This window comes from Ovis canadensis, chromosome 25 (assembly GCF_042477335.2).
Source record: "Ovis canadensis isolate MfBH-ARS-UI-01 breed Bighorn chromosome 25, ARS-UI_OviCan_v2, whole genome shotgun sequence".
In the NCBI taxonomy this organism is placed as follows: domain Eukaryota; kingdom Metazoa; phylum Chordata; class Mammalia; order Artiodactyla; family Bovidae; genus Ovis; species Ovis canadensis.
In genome coordinates this window covers 46948589-46967732 of record NC_091269.1, presented here as the reverse complement: position 1 = coordinate 46967732, position 19144 = coordinate 46948589, and the positions used below count along the sequence as shown (strand labels likewise).

Below are 19144 nucleotides of genomic sequence, written 5' to 3'. Positions count from 1 at the left end.
CTCAAAGCCCTGTAAAACCTCTTGTTTTAATATAACCTCATCAAACCATGATCATACATTATAAAATCCATAGTTGGCAATGTAATAAAATACTAGTTACACTAGTATAGTTTCTTTGGAAGTGAAAGACAAGCGTGACAAACTTTATGCATTAGTTTTTAGTAAATTGTCCTTTTAAATTCAAAAGTGACCATATTGGAAAACCTTGTTTTAAAAATAAGACTTGTATCACTTTCTTCTAACTCCTGCTTTCCTTGTTTTGCAGGGAAATCGTGATGAGAACCAGAATGTTAACCACCAACTGGCTCAGGAAGATGCTCAGCGTCTCTACCAGGCTGGTGAGGGGAGACTAGGGACAGATGAATCTTGCTTTAACATGGTTCTTGCCACAAGAAGCTTTCCTCAGCTGAAAGCTACCATGGAGGCCTATTCCAGGGTATGAGCTTTTCTTTTGAAGATTTTGCTTCTATTTTGAGGTGTTAAAATATTTCAACCCCTATACTTTTTTGTTTACAGATGGCTAATCGAGATTTGTTAAGCAGTGTCAGCCGTGAGTTTTCCGGAAATGTTGAAAGCGGTTTGAAGACCATCTGTAAGACACCTTTCCTGTTTTCGTGTTTTGCTTCATTTTGTTTGTAAATGAGTGTTATTTGTTTCAAATAACTCTGAATAGTTGTTCCCATTAAGTGGTGATTCTTAGTATAGCCTCCCTGGAGTCTGCTTAGGCAGAGACAAGCTAATCCTATGTTTTTGTATGCAGTTCCCTATGAATGGTTGGTGGTATGATCAAATAGGATTGTTTTGGAATTATTTGGTCTTTATTCTCTATACCCTTCTTGAGGACTATACAAAAATATATAATGGATTGTAGCATTTCCATTAAGGTAAATGGGAAGCCCTAAGGAAACTACAGAGTGCCGCCGCACAAACCATCATTTTGAGCCCCCAAACACCTTTCAAGTATTAGCCAAAGGAGACCCTTTTCCATTTGAAATTAAAAGCCCAGTTTTTGGTCCTGACGTCCAGAAGCTTAATGAAATGGAAATTTTGTTTTCATGGAGAATATAAGACTAAAGAGAATATTAGTAACACATTGGTATTAGCAATTGAATATTTTATAAATACTACTATTGTAATTGTAGCTAACACAATAACGTACAGTTAGTCCATCTTTATGAAAGGTAGAGCCTTTGCAAACTTAATTTTCTTAAGCGAAAACATGTCAGATTTCTTACTATCATTCTCAAGTCTGTGTTTTCTTATTTATCTTGGAATCTATCTTACATCCTTCTTTCAGTCAAAGGATACATTTGACATCTAGAATTCAGATTTTAGTCATTTTTCCGTTTAGTTAGGTATTACCAGGCTACAGTTCCTACGCATTTTCTCATGTTAAGGGGGAAAATGTTAAGAATCTTAAGTGACTGCATCTGTGGAGAGAAAATAGGATTTACTGGCCAGAGGGAATCTTGTAGAATTGAAGGTAGACTGTCTGATGTAGCTGGAAAGAAAGAGGGAGGCTGAGAAAAATCATGGGGGAGAGCACTCTACAACTCACCTAAGATTTCTGAGATAATTACATGGGAAATGCGCCAAAGCAGCTGGAAGTGATAGATGAAACTGGTGTGTGGACATCTTCGTCAAGTCACGATTTCTCGTCTGAAGCCTCTCTCGCTTTCAGTGCAGTGTGCCCTGAACCGCCCTGCCTTCTTTGCTGAGCGGCTCTACTATTCTATGAAAGGCGCTGGCACAGATGACTCCACCCTGGTCAGGATTGTGGTCACTCGAAGTGAGGTGAGGCGCTCTCTTTCTGTCTGATCGTCATTTGATTTTGAATGTTGATTCTTTTTTCTTAGTGATATATTAAACACAATTTTTCTTCTAGTTTTATTGAGATGTAATTGATATACCTCACTGTATAAATTTAAAGTGTGCTGCATAGAGATTTGACTTACATCAGGAAGCAATTATCACAGTAAATTTAATGAACATCCATCATCTTATAAAATACGAGATTAAAGGAAAATATTTTTCCTTGTGATGAGAACTTTTAGGATTTACTCTCTATAACATAAAGCAGTGTTAATTATATTTATCACATTGTATATTACACCCCTAGTAACTTATCTTATAACTGGAAGTTTGTACCTTCTGATTGTCTTTCTCCAGTCTGCCCCCCTCAATCCGCTGCCTCTAGTAACCACAAATCTTATCTTTTTGTTTGAGTTTGTTTGTTTTTGAAGTGTATTCGCCTACAGTACTCTGCTGGTTTCTGTTATAAAGCATTGTGATGTGATATTTCTGTACATTTTAAAAGGATTCCCATGAAAAGTCTAATTATGACATATCATCATACAAAAATATTCACATAGTTATTGACTGTATTCTCCACTCATTCATACTCTTCGCTCATTTATTTTGCAACTGGGAGTTTGCACCTCTTACTCTTTCACCTATTTCTTTCCTGCCCCCAACCCCCTCCCTTCTGGCAGTTACCTGTTTGTTCTTTGTGTCTTTAACTCTGTTTTGTTATATTTGATCATTTGTTTTTTTCAGATTCCACATGTAAGTGAAATCATACAATATTTGTCTTTCTCTGTCTCACTTAGAATGTTAATTTCTTAAAAGTTCCTCCGTTGGTTGTCAGTCCATGAGTGACGTTAAGAAAGAGCTCTGTTTTTCACTGCTGGTAGCGGTTGTATAAAGCATAGCGTTCACCTTCTTCCTGCTGTGAGAGGCTTGCTTTAGTGAAACAGACTGCCAGGGAATTCAAGAAGAGGTTTATCTTTTCGTTTTCATTTTGCTTATGTAAAAAACTGGATGAGGGAATTCCCTGGTGGTCTAGTGGTTAGGGTTTGGCACTTTCACTGCCAAGTTCAGCAGTCAGGGAATTGAGATCCTGCAAGCATGAGGCGCTGCCAAAAAAAAAAAAAAATCAACAAAAAGCTGTATGAAAGACCTATGCAGATTAACCCTATTGGACATAAAAATTCTTAAAATTTAGCATGCACTGTATAATAAAATAACTTAAAAGTTTTATCTTTATCTTTTTACTTAAATATAGCCTCAGATGTATTCCTTTCTTTGACTTTGTATATTTAGTAGACTTTTTTTAATTGAAAGAAAGCATGTACTACAAAATTGTGTGAAAGAAGGTAAATCATTTTTTAAAAGACAACTGTAATACAATATTTGGAAAAACTTTGTTGTGTCTTTGTTTTTAGACTTAAATTTTCTAAGCAGGATCTCTTTTTCTTTAATTATAATAAAATATACGTAACACAATTTACCATTTTAATCACTTTTAAGTGTATAGTTCCGTGACATTAAGTTCATTCCCATTGTTGTGCAACCATCACCGCCAGAACTTTTTCAACTTAAAAAACTGAAAATCTATATTCATTAAACAATAATTCACCATTCTTTTTGCTTCCCAACTCCTAGCAGCCACCATTCTATTTTCTGTCTTATGTATTGCAATTTGATTTCTCTAGCTAATTTATATAAGTGGAATCATAAAGTATTTGTCCTTTTTAACATTTTTAGGGTTCATCCACATTGTAGCATGTGTAAGAATTTCCTTCTTTTCTAAGGCTGAATAATATTCCATTGTATGTATACATTGTGCTCATGTCTGACTCTTGGTGACCCCATGAACTATAGCCCGCCAGGCTCCTCTGTCCATGGGATTTTCCAGGCAAGAATACTGGAATTCCTTCTCCAAGGAATGTATACTCTACCTTTTGTTTATCCATTCATCCGCCAATGGACACTTGGGTTGCTTCCACCCTTTGACTGTTGTGAATAATGCTGCTTTTAACATGGGTGTGCAAATATTTGAGCCTGTGTTGCACTTTTGTGGATACTCAGAAGTGCAATGGTTGTGTCGTATGGTAATTCTATTTTTATTTGAGTAATTACTATACTGTTTTCCAGTGGCTGCACCACTTTACACTCCTACCAGCAGTGAACAGGGATTTCAACTTCTCTGCATCCTGGCCAACACTTTGCTAGTGCTGGTATAAATGCTAGCTATAAAATGTCAGTCCTTTGGTGTTTTTTCCCCTCTGCTTTGGTTATAATTAGGATCTTTTCACTACTAAAGAATAATTTTAATAGATTATCAGTTTTCTTTAACAACTTTTTTCTAATATTACAAACATCGTGTCTTGCATGCAGATCGATCTTGTGCAGATAAAACAGATGTTCAGTCAGATGTATCAGAAGACGCTGGGCACAGTGATTGCAAGTGACACGAGTGGAGATTACCGAAAGCTTCTTCTGGCCATTGTGGGCCAGTAGGAGAGATTTTTATAAATGAATGAAGCTATTCAAAGCTTATCCTGCAAAGCAATGACTGACCTGCATGCAGCAACATCAACCCTCACCTAACCAAAAGAGCTTTTACTAAGGACTGTGTCAGGGTATTGTGCTTGGTTTGCACATGTGGTTATTGCCTTAATTCCAATGTTATTTTTTTCCTCTATGTACAATCAAGTAAAGCCATATCACAATGATGAAGTAATAATGCAATGTTTGTAAAGCGTAATTCTCACTGCACTTATTCTAAATAGGATGCCGAATTGAGTAAAAGTCACAATAATTTCAAATTCTGTGTAATAATATTGAATAAATTTTAATAAATAATATTGAACATTAGAAAAAACTCTTTGCTTTCCATTGGACAGTTATAGTTGGTAGTATGTCAAAATTGTATTACTTTTTAAAACAAATTCAGCTGTTTTGACCTAAAAGAGTAATTTGCATCTTACTTCACATAAATCAGTATTCTATATTCATAAACACTGAACTTCCCACATAGAAAATAGTTTAGTATTGGCTGTAGCGGCTTTTTAAAAAGAGATTATATGTTTATATGCCTAAAATATATAGCCTACTTTTATGTCTACTAAGACTGCCTATAGATCTTTATTGGCCCTTGATTTTAAAAAAAAATTATAAAATACTTTAATTTTAGTTGCAGTTTAATCATGATTCAAGAAAATGAAGCTTGACACATAAAAGGTGCCAAATTAATGAATGAATGAATGAAGCTTAAATCATCTTCCTGGGAGACTGAATATTAGTTTTTTGGAGAAGTAGTTCAGGAACTCAGTTTGTGCTATAGCAGTGTGATTTCAAACCTGGGTTTATTCCCAGTACTAAGCAATTGCTTATTATGTTGAGCATTACAATAGGAAGTTAGGGAAAGTACAAAGGAAGGAGGTTTGTAATCTAGTGGGGGATCTAAACAAAACTTAGGATACAAGGATATTGTTAGATTATAAATTCTTCTGAGAATAATAACCCTATTTGTTCTTTTTGTTGAACTCCCTAGCACAAAGCAGATATTTAATATATATATGGTGAATGATTGTACTAAAAATTGAGGGAAAGAATAGTAAATATCAATTACAATTCAGTGAACATTTGTTTGGGGGTAAGTGCCAAGGGACATACATGCAAGGTGGTATAAGACACAACCTTCCTCTTAGAGGCCTATGTATAGCTGTAGTGTGAGGCGAAAGCAAGATACACTGGTCGAAGGATAACAGGCCAAGATAGATTTCTGTCATAGATTTTGGAAAAATAACCAACAGCAATAGGATTTGGTAAAGGAAAAGGGGTGTAAGTTATTAGAGAAAAAATTTGTAAGAAATATATTTTTAAACTTTTAAAGATTGAGATATAACTCATATATCATACCATTCATCCTTTTAAAGTGTACAATTTAGTGGGTTTTTAGGATATTCACATACTTGTGCAACAGTTACCACAATCGATTTTTGAATATTTTCATCACCCGAAAAGAGAACTTACACCCGTTAGCAGTCTTCTTTCCTTTCTTCCTGCCTGTCCCCTGGCAATCGCTAATCTACTTTCTGTCTCTGTGGATTTCCCTGTTGGGGGCTTTCGGTACGAATGGAATTATACAGTGTGTGGCCCTTTGTGTCTGGCTTCTTTTAACTAACGTACTGTTTTTAAGGTTCACCTGTGTGGTAGTATGAATCAGTGCTTCATTCTGTTTATGGCTGAATAATCCATTGTTTGGATTTACATTTTGCTTGTCCATTTATCAGTTGATGGACATTCGGGTTGTTTTCACCTATTTACCATTATGAATAATGCTGCTATGAATATTCATGCACAAGCTTTTCTATGGACACAAATTTTCAATTCTCTTGGCTATAATAACAGGAGTGAAATTGCTGGTAGTAGTAGTGTCTTTAACTTTTCGAGGATCTGCCAAACTATTTTCCAAAGCAGCTGTACCATTTTACAGTCCTACCATCAATGAATGAGGCTTCCAATGTCTTCATTCTTACCGACACTATCATTGTCTCTTTGATTCTAACCATCCTAGTGGATGTAAAGTGGCATCTCATTGCAGTTTTGATTTGCATTTCCCTAATAACTAATGAATATATTTTCTTGATTGGCCATATTTTCTTGATTATCCATTTGCATATCTTCTTTGGGGAAATATCTATTAAAATGCCTGTTTTTAAACTGGGTTATTGAGAATTCCCTGGCAATCCAGTGGTTAGGACTCCATGCTGCTGCTGCTGGAGGACCAGGTTTGATCCCCTGTTTGAGGAACTAAGATCCCACAAGCCACATGGTCCCAAAAAAGATTATGATGTATAGAAGGTAGGATAGTTATCTCAGCACAAATTCAGTCGTAATCTTCACTTGGGAAAAAATCCTGGGAGAAATGTCTTACTCAACAGTTACTTGTTATTGTTTTTGAGAACTTTTATGACTTATAACACTAACTTTAAAGGCATTTTTCTCAATTTTTATAATTTTAATATGTTTATTAGCAGAAAAGCAATTTATTTTTAAAATTAGACTCTGGTGACTCTCCATGGAAAGTAATGTGTGTGTGTATAGTTTAATAATTTGTTTTGAAATAATTTCAAATGTATAGAAAAGTTACCAGGACAGTACAAAGAACTCCCATGTCCTCTTTACCTAGATTCTCATAGTTAATATTTTATTGGTTCATTACTTATTCTGAGTGTGTGTGTGTGTGCATAAGTCTTTTGTTATTAGTGTTTATCTGAACTGTTGGTGGGTTGAGAGAGCAAACTGCAGTCACGCTGTCCCGTCACTTCTAAACACTCCAGCGGGTGTTTTCCCCTGAACAGGGTCACTCTTCTACATAGTGGCAAACAATCTTCCCCATCAGTAAATCAATATTGGTACAACACTACCACCCAATCTATTAAGCCTATTCAAATTTTGCCCACTATCCCAACAATGTCTCTTCATTTCTGGGTCAACATCCTATACAGAAATACGTACTGCATTTAGTTGTGTATTTTCAGACTCCTTTAATCTGGACGAGTTGCCAGTCTTCTGTAGCTTTACAGTTTTATTAAAAGGTACAAGCTTTTATTATAGGATGGCTTACAATCTGGGTCCTTTGTCTGTAGGAATACCACAAAATGATGCTTTGCTTTTCTCAGCGAGTCTCATGAGGAGGCATAAAATGTAGACTCCTCCCCACACTGGTGATGTTAACCTTGATCATTTGATCATGCTGGCTTCTTAAATTCAGTTTTTCCCTTTGTAATTGATTAGTATTCCAAAATCATGCCACTAAACTATTCCTTATCAAATCTCCACATACCAGCCTTAGCACCGAAGACTCCTGTCTGAATCAGCCACTTCTATAGTTGGTGCCAAGTGGTAATTCTCTATTTCAATCATTTCCTCTCCATTACTGGATTGACATTCAACTGCTATAAAGAGCTTTCCATTCTCTTCATTATATCAGTGTGAACTTGTGTATTCCTATCTTATTCAACAGATTGTAATCCATTATCATTGTTTACTTTGATGTTCAAATTGTTTGATTTGGCCAGGAGCCCCCCTCAAGTGGCTCCTAACAGTGCAACATTTTAAAGTATGTATACTGCTAAGATTCATCGACACGGTGAATAGCTATAGTTAATCCATTTTGACTGCTTTGTAATATGCAATTTTTTGGATATATTATCAGTGTATTCATCCACTCTTCCTTTGGGTTGTTTCCAGGTTTTTGCTATTGTATTTTGCCTTTCCAACTCTGAGGTAATGCTGAATTTCAAATGTATTAAATGTTTCCATTAACATCATATATTTGGAGTCTATTGTGTAAATATTGCGCACTAGAAGCATAGTGGTTTTGCATTCTTCCAACAGTGTGTGAGGCACTTACTTTGCAAATATTGTCTTAGCCGCATTTTTCACGGAGAAAAACTTAAATGATCTGTTTTCAAAATCGTTTAATAAAGGTTTTTATCTTTAAATAAATTTCCTTTTGGTTTGTCTATTTATGGAGGGTTATTGAAAGAAAGGAAATGGCAACCCACTCCAGTACTCTTGCCTGGAAAATCCCATGGACGGAGAAGCCTGCAGGCTCCAGTCTATGGGGTCGCAAAGAGTCGGACACGCTGAGCGACTTCACTTTCACTACTGAAAGAAAGGAGTTGAGAAAGCAAACTCGAAAGTGGAAAACTTTGTACTTAGCCAACACCCTGGGTAAGGGAAAGTGGCATCTACGAAAATACGAAACCCCAGCCAGCCACGGAGGTTGTGGCTCAAGAGCAAGGTTTCCAGGGCGCACGCGCAAAATCTCACCTGGCGCCCCCATCCTTTCTTCCCCCTGGCAATGTTATCGCGAGTCTTGGGATCAGCTTGTGGTGATTGCGGAGACAAAGTTATCGCGAGAGGTAATTGGTTGCTATAGTTGCGAAAAACGCTTCTGCGGCTGTTCGGTAAGACTGGTAGCACTCCTTAGAAAATCATCTCTTTTCGGGCTCACCACTCCAACCCTGCGGCCACACCGCTTTACCTTAGTCTCTTCTCCTTCAGCTTAACCCACAGGTCGCATCCCTGCACGATTGTACTCGCGTACAGACCTGAAAGCTGCCGACCCCGATAGGCCCCCGACTCTCCCGCCAGGCCCAGGCCTCCCACCCAAAGCCAGATTCAGAACCCACTTCCCGGTTTGCGCCGAGGTTCCCCCGCCAATAAGTGCACACTGGGCTTCTGTCTCCAGACCACCGCCAGTAACATTATCTTTCATGTAAACGGTTCCTTTTTCGTTGTTTTTTTTAGCTATTTAAAAATTTTTTTATTACATTAAAAATTTTAAGATTGTAGTATAGTTGATTTACTGTAGTGCATCTAACCTATTTCTAATCTGACTTCCCCTCCTGAAACTTCTGAGCAGATAACAATCGCGTACCTTGTCGGTGGCAACAGGAGCCCCCACCTGATTGCCTTGACTATAACTTTTAGCTGGCCAGATTTCTTGCACTCATTTAACAAATATGCTGCTAATGACTCTTGCCAAGGCATGATGCCAGGCACTCAGGGGCTGCAGAAATGTGTGACAGATTACTTGTCTTTAAAGGAGTAATTGAGCATTCAGTAGCACTCAAGTAGTGCCTGTCAATAACACCTTTTGTGAAGTGCTTCATTGATTAAGCAGTTTTACTATTTTAGTGGATATTCACAACAAATGTGTAACAGGTCAGGTTATATTATCCGTTTTACGGAAGGTGACACTGAGGCCCAGAAAAGTTAGGCATTTCTCCAGGGCCAGGCTAGTGAAGGCCTAATTCGTGTACTGCTTTTGAAAAAGAAAAAAAGGAGACTTATATACAAGATCATTTCAAATGTAAACTTGGTAAGAAAGTTGTCAGGGCCACTTAGGCCCTAAGTTAGCCTGGAGACATAACGTTTCACAAGTGATCTGAGACTTGTAGTTAACGGAAAGTGAGCGACTTGTCAGAAAGAGGCAGAAGCTTGGGGACAGCAACATCTTTTTTTTTTTTTTTACCACTAGCCTAGACACACTTAACAAAGTGTATCCTATGAAAGTGTTGGAATTGCATTAAGTTCCATTTTTAATTGAGTCAGAAAATATGACCTTTTTTTCCTTAACAGCTATCCAATTTATTTTTGAAAGTGTGTCCTTAGTGTTGTAAAATCATTTGAAAATGTCTTTGACTAAATAAGACATATGTCAGAACTCTTTTCAGTGGGCTAACATTCTGTATGGTTGCTTCTTGTTATCAAAATGTGTTTTTCTAAAACTGAGAGATTAAATAACCCTTGAGGGGAGTCTTGCACATCAGAAAAAAAAAAGAAAAAAGCTACCAAAACCACTATGAAGGATGTGGGGGATGGGAGGTGGGGTGATGGCATTCCTACCCTCTTTGCCTGGGCTTCCCTGGTGGCTCAGAGGTTAAAGCGTCTGCCTGGAATGCGGGAGACCTGGCTGCGATCTCTGGGTCAGGGAAGATCCCCTGGAGAAGGAAATGGCAACCCACTCCAGTACTCTTGCCTGGAAAATCCCATGGAGGGAGGAGCCTGGTAGGCTACAGTCCGTGGGGTCACAAAGAGTTGGACACGACTGAGCGACTTCACTTCACGTGCCTTGTCATAATTTGCTCGTAATGGGTAGTTACATGTATAAAGAGGATTTTTTAGCACTAACCAGCAGAGTCATCCTGTGACTAGCTCCCTAAAGCACTGCCTGTCTGGCACCAATGGTTGGAAAGAGGACAAAGCAGTACTGGAGTAAGGCATTTCCCTAGGTTTTCCCCTGGTATCGGTTATGATGTAATGTGGATAGTTGTGCAGCTGTAGAATATAAGGGAACAGATTCACTTCTTATGTTCACAGAGCTCAAAGAAGACCAGAGAGGTTTTGCCCAGGTGCTGATATGGAGCAGGTGTCATCGACAGGCAGACCTGTGCAGATCACTGTGACAGAGGGATATGACTTGGTAAAGTTATATTTTCGGGAATTCTCGAAGTCCCTAGTTTATTCGTTCTTGAGAGCACGTTTGTCTTTAGCCTCCTGTCTCCCTGTCAGTCATCCTATTGTGGCTTGGGGAAGAATGTGTTGGGAACATTAGCAGGAGGAATGGAGTTCTGCATGTTTCTGTCCCACCAAATGCCATGGCTTTACATAGTAATGGCACTTCCTTCTCAGTGTTCCTGTACTCCAGTACTCTTGCCTGGAAAATCCCATGGATGGAGGAGCCTGGTAGGCTGCAGTCCATGAGGTCGCGAAGAGTCGGACACGACTGAGCGACTTCACTTTGACTTTTCACTTTCATGCATTGGTGAAGGAAATGGTAACCTACTCCAGTATTCTTGCCTAGAGAATCCCAGGGATGGGGGAGCCTGGTGGGCTGCCGTCTATGGTGTCGCACAGAGTCAGACGTGACTGAAGCGACTTAGCAGCAGCAGCAGCATAATCTGCAAGTCATGTTAGTGTGTATAAAATGCCTGGCAATTTAAATACTAAACTTAATGAGGGTAAAACAGCTGGTTCTCATTTTCCTAAACAGCAGTTCCTTTCTCCTGAAAAGGATCTGAATTCTTCCAGAGCTTCTCTTGTGATTAATTTCATTTGATGAAACTGCAGTATAACTATTAAACTTTAAAAGAATAATGAAATGTCAAAATATTCATTCAGTACTATGAAGTCAAACAGCTTATTCCAAAACAGGATATAATAAATGATCTCTACTTTATTTTAAAGGTATATATAAATGTGTATATATATATATCTACATAACAGCAAAACACTAGAAAATATATTATTATAGGTAATTAGTTTTTCTATGTGCTTTCCTCACTTTTTCAAAACTTCCACTCCAATTAAAAACAAAATCATAAAAGATTTCCACAGTGTGCTTTTATAATTATATAAACACAATAACTTATTTTTCAAAACTTCCAACTTAATGGCCTTTAAATAGAATATTGCATTTAGCTGCAGCTGTATTTGTTTAATGACTTTCTACTTCCCCCATTTGTATTTGTGGTACAGCTTGTTACAAAAATGTTTAAAATGTGTCAGTTTAAGTCACAATGGGTTGCCAGACATGTGGGAAAATTCTTTATTTGAATATAATTGTAAAGTATGTTTCTGTCAACAGAAAGGTTTTAAAGGAGATACTTCAGTTACCTTTATTCGTGCAGAATTCAATCAAGTGGTTCTGGGAGACTCTGCAAAAATTACTGTTTCTCCAGAAGGAACTGCAAAATACAACTTCACTTGCAGCTTTGAGTTCAGTCCTGAAGGAGGAGGAATCGCTTTAGATGACCTCGCCCACAAACCTGTGTTCTGTAAGTCCTTGTGATTCTAGATACAATAATCATGTGAGTGATCAGGGAATTCTGAAGTATTTAGTAGCTTTTGTTGGGACAGATGAACACATCTTAACCTTTTTAATCTAGAAATAACACAGAGTAATTTGAGTCTTGCCTGGTTCTGGCAGCTGTCACCATGACCTGCTAATTTTAATCCGTTTGTATCAAAGACCTTTTGACATGTAACTGGACTTTTTTAAATGATTTAAAAAAATTTTCCAAATTGGCTTTATTCTTTCCAGCAGTTGATAATAAAACACATATATGATCACCAAAAAAGAGAATTTATACAATTTTGAAGAAACAGTAAGCAATAATATAGAAAGAAGTAAACATTCTCTTTTATGAAAAAAAGAACCCCAAGTTTGAAAGCAAGACCAGTGATATATAGATAATTTGATCTATTCATGTGTACAACTCATTTTAATTTCCCTAAAAATATTATTTAATAACTATTTAGTAACTAGTAAGTTCTGTTAACAGTCAAACAAGAATGGAGATAATCCTCAAATAAATCCATGGGCATAAATGAATAGACATATAATTGGACTTTGCAGCGTTGGTCTCCTAAGCTGGTTTGGAAGCTTTTCCTTTGTATTCTTATATTTAGGGTTGTCAGATTTAGGGGAAAAAAAAAAACAAAGCAAAAAACTATTTGAGACATATTTACAGTAAAAAATTATTTGTTCTTTATCTGAAATTCATATTTAATTGGGCATCTGGCAACCCTATCTGTACTTCTATATATTCACCATACTGTAGAGCATTTTTAACTTTCTTCCTTTTTAGAGGAGACACTTCTTAAAATCAGACGGTATCTTATTTCAGAATTTCTAGCACCTAGAAATATCTGGGATATAAAAGGGCTCAAAAATATTTGTTGAAAGAATGAATGGATAGTTTCTATATTCACACTTTTACAGTTGCTAGCTACATAATATTATCTCTGAAACACTTTGTTCCTAAACCTATATTCTAGGCTAAGTCTTTTTTGTTTTATTTTGTTTTAATCCATATCCTTTTTTTGATAGTGTGAATTTAAAATTTTTATTTTATTTATTTATTTTTATTGAAATACAGTTGATTTCTAATGTGCTTGTAAGGTAAGGGAGTTAGAGAAGGCGAGGTTCAGAAAAAGAACGAGACCGACACTTTACAGGAACAGATCACCTTTAATGAGGCGAGAAGGGGCAGCAGTCAGATCAGTGAGCTGCTGCACTAACCTAAGAAATAAGTAAGTATATATAGGCATGTATGTGGAAAGTTACGGTCTTAAGGGGGCCTGTTCTTTTCCAATGTGGTTTGGAGTCAGTTCAGTTTCAGTCGCTCAGTCGTGTCCGACCCTTTGCAACCCCATGAATCGCAGTATGCCAGGCCTCCCTGTCCATCACCAACTCCCGGAGTTCACTCAGACTCACGTCCATCGAGTCAGTGATGCCATCCAACCATCTCATCCTCTGTTGTCCCCTTCTCCTCCTGCCCCCAATCCCAGCATCGGAGTCTTTTCCAATGAGTTAACTCTTTGCATGAAGTGGCCAAAGTACTGGAGTTTCAGCTTTAGCATCATTCCTTCCAAAGAAGACCCAGGGTTGATCTCCTTCAGAATGGACTGGTTGGATCTCCTTGCAGTCCAAGGGACTCTCAAGAGTCTTCTCCAACACGTTGTTCGGAGTAGTTATCTCTTAAACAGCTGGGGCAGGGAATTTGGGGCAAGGAATTTTGGAGATTGGCCAGAGGCTGGACCAGCTGGGAGCTGCGTGTAATCAACCTTAATGTCCATTTTTTCCTTCGGATGAGAGTTCTTTGTTTTGCATAGAACGGAGGGGAGGACCTGAAGGGGAGTTTTAGCTCCAGGCTATTTTGAGCCATGTAACTTTCCTTCAGTGCTAATTTCTACTGTACAACAAAGTGACTCAGTTATACACATACATGCATTCTTTTTTAATATTCTTTTACATTATGGTTTATCCCAGGAGATTATAGTTCCCTGTGCTATAAAGTAGGACCTTGTGGCTTATCCATTCTAAACTTGATAGTTTGACTTATTAACCTCAACCTCCCAGTCCATCCCTCTCCCTCACCCACTTTACCTTGGCAGCCACAAGTCTGTCGTCTGTGTCTGTGAGTCTGTTTCTGTGAGTCTGTTTCTGTTTTATGGATAGGTTCGTTTGTGCCATATTTTATTTATTTATTTTTGTTTTGTCTTTTTTATTATTAACATTAGTAGCCTTGAGATATGTTTAAATTAGAATTGTCCCTTTGAATATTCACATTAAGGTATACTATAATTTGACTTATGACGACTTTTGTAATTTAAAGTTTTTATTGGAGTATAGTTGATTTACAATGTTGTGTTAGTTATTGCCATACAGCAAAGAGTCAGTTACACATACATATATATCCACTTTTTTTTGTGCCGTATTTTAGTTTCCACATATAGGTGATATCATACGGTAGTTGTCTTTCTTTTTCTGACTTACTTCACTTAGTATGGTAATCTCTGGTTGCATCCGTGTTGCTGCAAATGGCCTCATTTCAATCTTCATTATGGATGTCTGGTATTCCATTATGTGTGTGTGTGTATGTGTGTGTGTGTGTATGTGTGTGTGTGTGTGTGTATCCTCCTTATCCATTCATCTGTGGATGGACATTTAAGTTGTCTCCATGTCTTGGCTATTGTGAATAGTGCTACTATGAACAAGGGTACATGTGTCTTTTTTGAATTTTTTGAATTATGTATCTTTTTGAATTATAAATTATAGATGGATAAAATGTGCATACAAAATTAAATTATGTACCATAATTAAACAAATAGAGTAGTGAAGCCTTTCTAAGTATTTTACCAATGCAGAAGCCACAGAAGGAAAACAAAATACATTTTACATAAGCAACTCTAAGATATCACAAACTGAGATACAATTTGCAGTTCTGTTCTGTACTTTCCCTTTAAAGAGCTCCTATATACCAATTAAAAAAACACCTAGAACCTAATGGATAAATGCACAAAGCATATGAAAGAGATATGAAAATTTCACAGATAAAGAAACATAACTTACCGTTAAACATATGGAAAATGTTCAATCTCACTTTAATATGAGAAATAAAATTAAGCAGAGATTCCATTTTCACAATTAGCAAGATCACAGAGTTTAATAATGTAACATTTAGACAAATATGTTACCAAATTGTATTAACTTTGCTAAAAATGCTGACAGAGGAACCTTGTTATGCCCGAAGTCCGAGTCCCCAAAACTGAGAGAAATAAGACGTCCACGGCAATGCAAAAGCATACAGCGGTTTATTGCTAGCTCGAGCTAGGGCTCCCACCGCCACCGACGCAGCGGCTCTAGGGAGGGAGCCCCGAGTTTTGGGTTACACTGCTTATATAGGGAATATTCAGGTGAAAGGGTAACAAAAAGGGATGTTCAGGCTGAAGGACTGCTGATTGGTTACCCTCTTCTATAGCGTTGTGTGTGGATCTCTGATTGATTTTTTTTCACTTACACGGTGAATCATTATTTCACAAAGGTAAATCATCACTTCCAAGGTAAATCACAAATGTAAATCATTAGTTCCAAGGTAAATCACAAATGTAAATCATTACTTCCAAGGTAAATCACATATCCTTGAACTTAAAGTCAGGAGGTTTATCCTAAGGGCTGATTGGCTCGTGCATAGCGGGGCAAGTTTAGGCAATATCCAAAGTCTAAGTCTGTTTGCCCGGTACCTTTGCAAAAATGGAATTCTTTTACAAGATGGAGTAGCTCAGGCTCTACAACCTAAATTTAGAGGAAACAAGGATTGAGAAATAAATATAATGAGAAAGAAAAAAGATGAATCCAGAAGGTGAGATATTCTCTATAACTGTTCTGATGTCTCCAAGAAAGCAGTGCCATATTAAAAAAATGTATGTGGGAGGAGGGACGGTTGTAAATGAAAAGAACATGAAGAATCATGACAGCCAATTGCAACATGTGGCCTTTGATACACACCAGCTACAGAATAAATTTTGGGACAGTTGAGAAATGTTAGATGTAGACTGGGCATTAGATGCATTAAGGCATTATGTTTAATGCTGTTATGCATATTTACTAGATGTGATAGAGATGTTGTGGTTATGTAGGAAAGTACTGTATTTTGGATTTGTATACTTTAATATTTGGGAGTAAAATGTAAAGATGTCTGTAAGTTACTTGGAAGTATTTCCACGAACATGAAGCAAGTATATGCTAACTATTGTTAAACCTCCATGCTGGTTATCAGTCTAGTTCAGTTCAGTCGCTCAGTTGTGTCCGACTCTGCGCCCCCATGAATTGCAGCATGCCAGGCCTCCCTGTCCATCACCAATGCCCGGAGTTCACTCAGACTCATGTCCATCGAGTCTGTGATGCCATCCAGCCATCTCATCCTCTGTCGTCCCCTTCTTCTCCTGCCCCCAATCCCTCCCAGCATGAGGGTCTTTTCCAATGAGTCAACTCTTTGCATGAGGTGGCCAAAGTATTGGAGTTTCAGCTTCAGCATCAGTCTTTCCAATGAACACCCAGGACTGATCTCCTTTAGGATGGACTGGTTGGATCTCCTTGCAGTCCAAGGGACTCTCAAGAGTCTTCTCCAACACCACAGTTCAAAAGCATCAATTCTTCTGTGCTCAGCTTTCTTCACAGTCCCACTCTCACATCCATACATGACCACTGGAAAAACCATAGCCTTGATTAGACGGACCTTTGTTGGCAAAGTAATGTCTCTGTTTTTTAATATGCCGTCTAGGTTGGTCATAACTTTCTTTCCAAGGAGTAAGCGTCTGTTAATTTCATGACTGCAATCACCATCTGCAGTCATTTGGGAGCCCAGAAAAATAAAGTCTGCCACTGTTTCCACTGTTTCCCCATCTATTTCCCATGAAGTGATGGGACTGAATGCCATGATCTTCGTTTTCTGAATGTTGAGTTTTAAGCTAGCTTCTTCACTCTCCTCTTTCACTTTCATCAAGAGACTGTTTAGTTCTTCTTCACTTTCTGCCATAAGGATGGTGTCATCTGCATATCTGAGGTTATTGATATTTCTTGTGGCAATCTTGATTCCAGCTTGTGCTTATTCCAGCCCAGCATTTCTCATGATGTATTCTGCATATAAGCTTAATAGGGATATTTTACACGTTGGTCACGTCCAACTCTTTGTGACCCCATGGACTGTAGCCCACCAGGCTCCTCTGTCTATGGGGTTTTCCAGAGGTAAGAATACTGGAGTGGGTTGCCGTTTCCTTCTCCAGGGGATCTTCCCAACACAGGGACTGAACCCAGGTCTCCTGCATTGCAGGCAGATTCTTTACCATCTGTGCTACTCATTTTTACATATTTGAAATTTTTCATAATAAATATCAACACATACAAGGAATGATGCTGCAGTGAAAAGCCTGGTACATACCTTGCATGCTCTATAAATTATTCCAAGGTGTGCTAAGTCCTACGCTGGGCAATATGGGAAGACCTGGAACAGTGTTTTTCAAACTACAGATGGTGATTTTTAGTCTTTCTGAAAGTTGATTGAGGGAGTCATGACCAGTAATTTCTTATACATGAAACGTAATAGAAAATACCTAAGGATTTTGAGCTAGTAAGGATGAATATTATGTGAAACTTTGTTACAGTCATATGTATCAGTAAATTTATACTGATGTGTGTACATGATGATGATCTAAAATCCTTTCTAAAAATAATTTGCATGGAAAGAAGTTTAATAAGTCACTGAGAAGGTCCAGCATCTCCCACTGGAAGTTGCTAATAATGGTGCCTTCTTGAGTTTCCAGTTCATTTCTCTTAACTTGATTTTCTTTGACAGTACTTTGTTTGTACCTTGGTTATCTGATTTGTGAGTTAGACATGTTCTCATTTCTTTGTTTTGATTTTTCTAGTAACAGTGACTGAAGTTTTACCAAAGGAAAAGAAACAGAAAGAGGAGAAGACCATGGTTCTTGGTCAGGCTGTGGTGGACCTTCTTCCTCTGCTGGAAGGTCAGATGTGTGATTTGCTCAACAGCAGAAATAACCAAGCCCGTGAAACTTAGTTCCAGAGAAGTACAAAAATCACCCGCAATGAATTTGAGAGATGCGATGAAACGATGAGCACAGCTATCTCTGCAAAACCCTTCCTTTTTTGGCTTGACCTGGGCTTCTTTTCACAGGAGAAAGTTCATTTGCAACAGTGGTACCACTGCACCCTGTGCCAGGTTCGCCCATAGAACCTTTTCGATCAGGTGTTAAGGTAATCAGAGTTTTAACTCTCCAACATTTCAGCCTGATGTTCAGTCAAGACTGTCTGCTCGTAAGGTTCAATTTAGTTGAGTCTAATTCGTCAGGCACCTTCTTTCCTTCTTTTCACAGGCACACGTAGTGTTAGGTTCTGGGAAACAAAGATAAAAAAGGCAGAATCCTACCTTAGGAGTTCATAGTCCACTCATCAAAAGTTATGACCACCAGTGTGATTAAATGATGGGGTGGGGTATATGGACACAGAGTAGATATCTGTTACTTTGCCCAGGGGTATATATAGGGAAGGTTTACCCATCAAAATACCTCTTTAACTATGTCCTGGTGGGTTAAATTAAATAGTATCTGAGGCAGCTAACACAGTTTCTGCATGGTAGCCTGCCCCTGACCACCGGAAGAGGGGAAGCATGAATCGGTAGGCTGTGCTACTGGTTTGTGTTCTGGGCCTTGTTTCACTTTCTCCTGGCATCAGCAGCTTCTTGAGGCACTGCTGTTACCACCCTTGTGCAGGTACACACTCACTCTTCAGCAGACACCACAGCTGCCTTCTGTTTTGCACAAGCAAAGGAGAGAGAAAGGCCCAACTGTCCCAACTATTCTGAATGCAGTTCCCTATTTAACAATTGAGGTGGGCCCTTCCTGATTCCTGTGGATTCTGCCACAATCCACTCCTACATCTGCTGTGATTCTCTCCTCTTATTCTAGGATATGATTG

General features: G+C 38.1%; 2 protein-coding genes across 12 annotated transcripts in view; both read left to right on the top strand.

Annotated features, from left to right (window-relative positions):
* Positions 1-8301, top strand: part of ANXA7 (annexin A7) — a 33102-nt gene extending 24801 nt beyond the window's left edge. For all 5 annotated transcript variants that reach the window (XM_069572100.1, XM_069572101.1, XM_069572099.1 and 2 more), the window contains 4 exons: positions 266-436; positions 517-592; positions 1682-1794; positions 4180-8301. In XM_069572100.1, the coding sequence (XP_069428201.1) occupies positions 266-436; positions 517-592; positions 1682-1794; positions 4180-4302 (483 nt within the window). In that variant the 3' untranslated portion in view covers positions 4303-8301. The remainder of the gene's footprint in view (positions 1-265; positions 437-516; positions 593-1681; positions 1795-4179) is intronic.
* A 282-nt stretch (positions 8302-8583) lies between these two features.
* Positions 8584-19144, top strand: part of CFAP70 (cilia and flagella associated protein 70) — an 83341-nt gene continuing 72780 nt past the window's right edge. For 5 of the 7 annotated variants that reach the window (XM_069572042.1, XM_069572043.1, XM_069572046.1 and 2 more), the window contains exons 1-5: positions 8677-8765; positions 10684-10786; positions 11951-12140; positions 18076-18174; positions 18345-18424. In XM_069572042.1, coding sequence (XP_069428143.1) covers positions 10724-10786; positions 11951-12140; positions 18076-18174; positions 18345-18424 — 432 coding nt within the window. In that variant the 5' untranslated portion in view covers positions 8677-8765; positions 10684-10723. Of the gene's footprint in view, positions 8766-10683; positions 10787-11950; positions 12141-18075; positions 18175-18344; positions 18425-19144 lie in introns of all 7 variants that reach the window. The other 2 variants (XM_069572045.1, XM_069572041.1) reach the window with 1 other exon arrangement.